Source organism: Vitis riparia, chromosome 4, assembly GCF_004353265.1.
Source record: "Vitis riparia cultivar Riparia Gloire de Montpellier isolate 1030 chromosome 4, EGFV_Vit.rip_1.0, whole genome shotgun sequence".
Lineage (NCBI taxonomy): Eukaryota > Viridiplantae > Streptophyta > Magnoliopsida > Vitales > Vitaceae > Vitis > Vitis riparia.
In genome coordinates, this window is record NC_048434.1 from 19,259,221 (window position 1) to 19,263,993 (window position 4,773).

General features: G+C 39.8%; 1 protein-coding gene across 1 annotated transcript; it reads left to right on the forward strand.

The window, feature by feature from the left end:
* The first annotated feature begins 2,600 nt into the window (after window positions 1–2,600).
* Window positions 2,601–3,799, forward strand: LOC117913098. The gene has a single exon (XM_034828016.1). The coding sequence runs from the start codon at window positions 2,811–2,813 to the stop codon at window positions 3,567–3,569; it is 759 nt and encodes a 252-aa protein (XP_034683907.1). The 5' UTR covers window positions 2,601–2,810; the 3' UTR covers window positions 3,570–3,799.
* Window positions 3,800–4,773: the final 974 nt, after the last annotated feature.

Sequence of the window (4,773 nt, forward strand, 5' to 3'; positions counted from 1 at the left end):
AGGTTGCCTTGGGAGAAGGTACTTGTGAATGGTGGGGGTGGGGGTGGGCCGTGGGGGTCCGATTTGAAGACCCAGTCTGCAACGTGTGGAGAGGAGAAGTAAGGAGAGAGTGAGGGCATTTGGGATGAAGAGACAGCAGCTACCGCCTAGTGGTGTCCATCATGCTGTCAAACTCCTCATCTCAAGGTACAGACACACACAGGCACCTACTCCTACTACTCAAATCAATGGGTCTCTTCTTACGGAACGAGACGCCTCATTATTAGTGAGGCTGACGGACATACACACTCCTCTGCACTTCAATCCTTCACTTCTTGACTACCCCAAATTTCCACATCCCCTTCCACCCTCTGCTACCGATATTTGGCCCGATTATTACTGTGTTTTTCGCCAACTAGAGTGAATCATTAATTAAGATTTGAATTGTAGCAGCCGATATGTTCCATCATCCACTATGGTTTTTGACAATAATGCACCAAACAGAACCATCAAAGTGTTGTTTCCAGCAAGATGGTCCTCCACTCCTCCTTGTGCTTTAAACATTTGTGTAGAAGAAAGTATGGAGAATAGGAGGAGAGTTCACTGTGAAGGTTACATTTAGTGGGTGTGTCTGCTTTGTTTGATCTTGAATTGGCCCAACCCCCCAATTCATGCCTAGATTCCTCAGCCCAGAAATGGAAAACCCTCCATTTCCCCTGGCTATTACCATGATTTCTGGAACCCCATGAGCTATCATGGCTGATTTCTCCTTGGTTGTTCTCTACTTCAAATAGGCTGCACTGAAGTAGAACAGAAGAAAACCATGTGTGACATTACAAACAAAGCCATCTAAGTTGTTGCCTTATAACTGTTTTTGTCTAGTGATTCAAGCCAATTCAATTTTGTATTGTTTCCTTCTCTTCTCAATGGGACAAGCCACCCATCCAGAAAACCAGAGGAGGCCTTTGAATCATGAATGTTTTCTATTAGCATAAAATTTTGATGCACAGTGACAACTTGGCAGAAATTGGGCCATGGTGGGGCAAAAAGTACTAATAATATACCCCTTATAGGTTGAGTCTAATAAATAAAAGCTTCTCATAGTCATACCCGACTCCAGCATATAGGAATGAAAATTTCTTTGAAGGGTGCTGCCTCAAATGCTTAGGCTAGGGTAGCCACATTCGTGATTGGGGTGGTTTTCTTGTACAACTTTTGCACAGATGCGCCTAACCCCATCATTAAACTCCACATATGATGTGGATGTCTATCTTCCAAATATTTTCACCCTGCTTTTTTGCATGTAGGAATCAAACTACAAAAAAGGGTAAGGATAGTGAATAAACACTTTTCCAATTAAAAAAAATTAATTTTGGACGAAAAATAATTTTGTGGATATTATTTCTTGAAATAAATTATTCTTAAATCATCTTTTTATAAATTATTATGAAAAATGATTGAAAATATGAAAAATAAAAATAAAAATCCGTGATATCTAATATCTTTTGCATATATATAAAAGGTGACCAAGACTTTGGCCTTTTAACTTAGTCAAGGACCTACCCACCTCAAAAATAAAGATAAGGAAGCCTAAGTCAAGCAGAGTTTAAAGATTCTTATAAGAAGGCAGGGAATGTGATTGTTGAAGACCCAATGCATACTCCTGCGATCATCCGGTGAGTAAGATCAAAGGAGTTCATTACTAGGAGTAATGGTATCCTACCCAGATAATTCTTTACTACCCCTTACATTCTGTTTGTAGGCCATATGAAAAAGTTGGCTTTGATCATGCAGCGTTTAATGGATAGTATTGTCTTTTAGTTGATTGTCTTCTGACCCTTATGGGCAGCCATGGGTCCATTTGGGTTGTGCTAAATTCTTGCCCAAATATAATTAGTACCTCAAAACTTCACGAGGAACAAATGGAAGTATTCCTAAAGTAGGGCTATCCTACCCTGACAAAAAGGGCATCCCTTAGGCTAAAACCCTAGGAGAAGCTTAATTTCATGGGTCAAATTCAATTTAGAATTTTAATTTTAATTTTAATTTTCTAATAAAAGCTTGGCTTTAGAGGCGTGAGTAAATAAGGAAAGAAGTGAAAGCGAGAAGAACAGAACAGAAGGTGGGTTGGAAATTGGACTGAGAGGAGAGAGGAAAGTGGAGAAAAACAGGAAAGATTCAGTGATGGCGAGGTTGAATAGGCACACCCAGGAGGGCTATGTGTCTGAGGCCAACGGACCAGAGTGTAGTAGTTGTTATATACGGAATCCACAGCTCACGTGAAAAGCCACGACATTCCGTACTCCCCCAGACGTTATAACTCCGGCAACCTTCCACGACGGAAATGGAAAGCCAGTGTGCCCGCAAAACAATAACTGAAAAGGGGAAATTCGAAAATTCAAACATAAAATATAGGGGAATATGAAAATAAAAAGCCACGTGTCCTCCGCCGCTTTGAGGGTCCCATTGTACTAACCATAGTTGAAATGACTAACCCATGTTTGTTGAGCGTGGGTACAAATTGTCCAATTCATTCTTAAGATAATTGTCTGATTAATTAACCAAAATTTTGTACTCTCTCTGTCTATAAAAGGCCAGGATTTGTCACCGGAGAAGGTTCAGTTCTATTGGGGCTGTGTCTCTCTGTATGTGTCTAAACTGTAGGCTGCATACTTTTTGCTTTGTTTCAAGATATTCTCGTTTGATTTTCGTTTCCATTTTCTCGTCCTGTTTCCTTTTCAACTTGCTGGAAAATCCTCCCTCTTCAGAATTCTTCTTTTCTCGTACGGGGTTTAGTAAACGATGCCTTGAAATCAATACTCGTTCTCTAAATGGATAGTTTCGATTTCGACAGTGTTAAAGCAGAGAAGGCCAACGCCATGTTAAAGTACCGTCGCCTGCGAAACGTCACGAAGTTGTTCCGTTTCGCGGAACTCTTCCTCGTTCTGATCTTGTTCTTCTGGATTTTCACTCACCTTCCACTCGCCATCCAAATCTCCGGCGAGTATTTCCGGAAAATCTCGACAGTTATCGCCAGCCATCTCTTCGTTTTCTTATTCTGTAACGCAATCATCGTCATTCTACTCTTCAAATCCAGCCAATTCTCCGACCGGAACTTGCACGTTCACAATGCCGAAACTGATATCTACGAAGAGTTCGTCAAGAAAAGTGAAAATAATCGTCCTAATTCCCGATCCGAAGATCTTTCTCTGTCTCAGGAGCCAGAGGTGGTTGTGTATGAGGACAAACAGATGATATGTGCAGAGAACACTCTGCGTCCTACATGTGAAAAAGTGGTTCCAACAGTCACGGACTCAAAAAGGGATTCGTACGTGAAAGTTTATCGTCGGAGTCAGTCGGAGAAGTTGAATCGAGACCGTTCGGAGAAATCTCGCAGAATACTGCAGCGATCGGATACAGAGAAATGCCAACAAATTGTAATCTCCGGGCAGGATCCGGCAACAACTTGGTATCCGGAGGACGAGTTGAGTAACGAGGATTTCCAGCGCGCGATAGAGGCTTTCATTGCGAAGGAGCTGAGATTTCGTCGACAGGAGTCTTTAGCTATTGTTTTACAAGATCAGAACTGAAAATTCTACCATTTTATGGCTTCGTTTTATTTTTAATCTTTTTTTTCTCAGTTACTCTTCTTTAATGCTATGTACAGCCCTTAAATTCTCACGGAGGAGAAAAAAGGTGACTGATCTCGGTTCAAATCTGTGTGTGTTAATTAAGCTTCTGAATTGAAGTGAAGCGGGAAGATGAAGATAAATTAATCTCGATCGTTGATATGATAATTGATATCAATCTGACGGTGGAATTAGTTGGTTCTCTATTTGATGAAAGAATGACATGCTCAGAAAGAAAGATAAGGAAACAAATCTTACCATCTCTCCTCCTATTTGATTTTGCGTAATTCATTTCTAAAGTATGGATTTTGATTATTATTATTTTCCAGTGGCTGAAGGAAAGCCCAAGGAATATGTATTCCATACGCCTTTAGGGAGGAATGATGTAACTGAATAGGCTTGAATACATATGGTTGATCCATGGACTAAGAAAATCTTTTTAGCCCACAAAGTTCCAAACTCTTTTGCTTGCTTTTTTTCCCATCATGTCAATTTTCTTTGACATTTGGCCCCTCCCTTGATTTCCCTTTGAATCTTCTTGGAGAAACAATTTCTTTTTTCCTTCTAACAATGTACAGTCTTCCATTCTTATAAAGCTCATGAGTAATTCATTACACTTTTTATAGTCAAAGTGGAACACTGATGATCATAGGTTGTTAAACCATCATTTGGGGTTGTTTACATCTTTTCGGCCTCCATTCCATCTCTTTCTTATCTTTAATCTGTTACAGATTTGGTCATTATTAAGAAGACCTGTTCTTAAAAAGGTTCCAGGATTGTTCCTTATTGCATGATTGATAGTCTAATCGGTCACACCCGAGATGCTTCCAGGGTACCATTGAGGACTGTCCCCACACAAAGAAATCATATGGCTTTCTAGTGGATATTACCACTAATCATAGAATATATTATATGATTAATTACTTCCATTCTGCAGTACACTTTGCTTTCAGTATCCCGGTAATCTCTCCAGAAAAGACCTTTGCTTTTTATCAAGACTCGTCTGCATTTGCTTGCTCTTTTAAACTTTTTTTTTTCTCATATAAAACAGGGGAAGTCATGATTAACTCCACTATGGACTACTATTGTGGTGTTTATTAGCAATTTAGATATCTCATGGAATGCTAGAAGGGATATTTACCAAAATCAGATACCACTTTTTGGT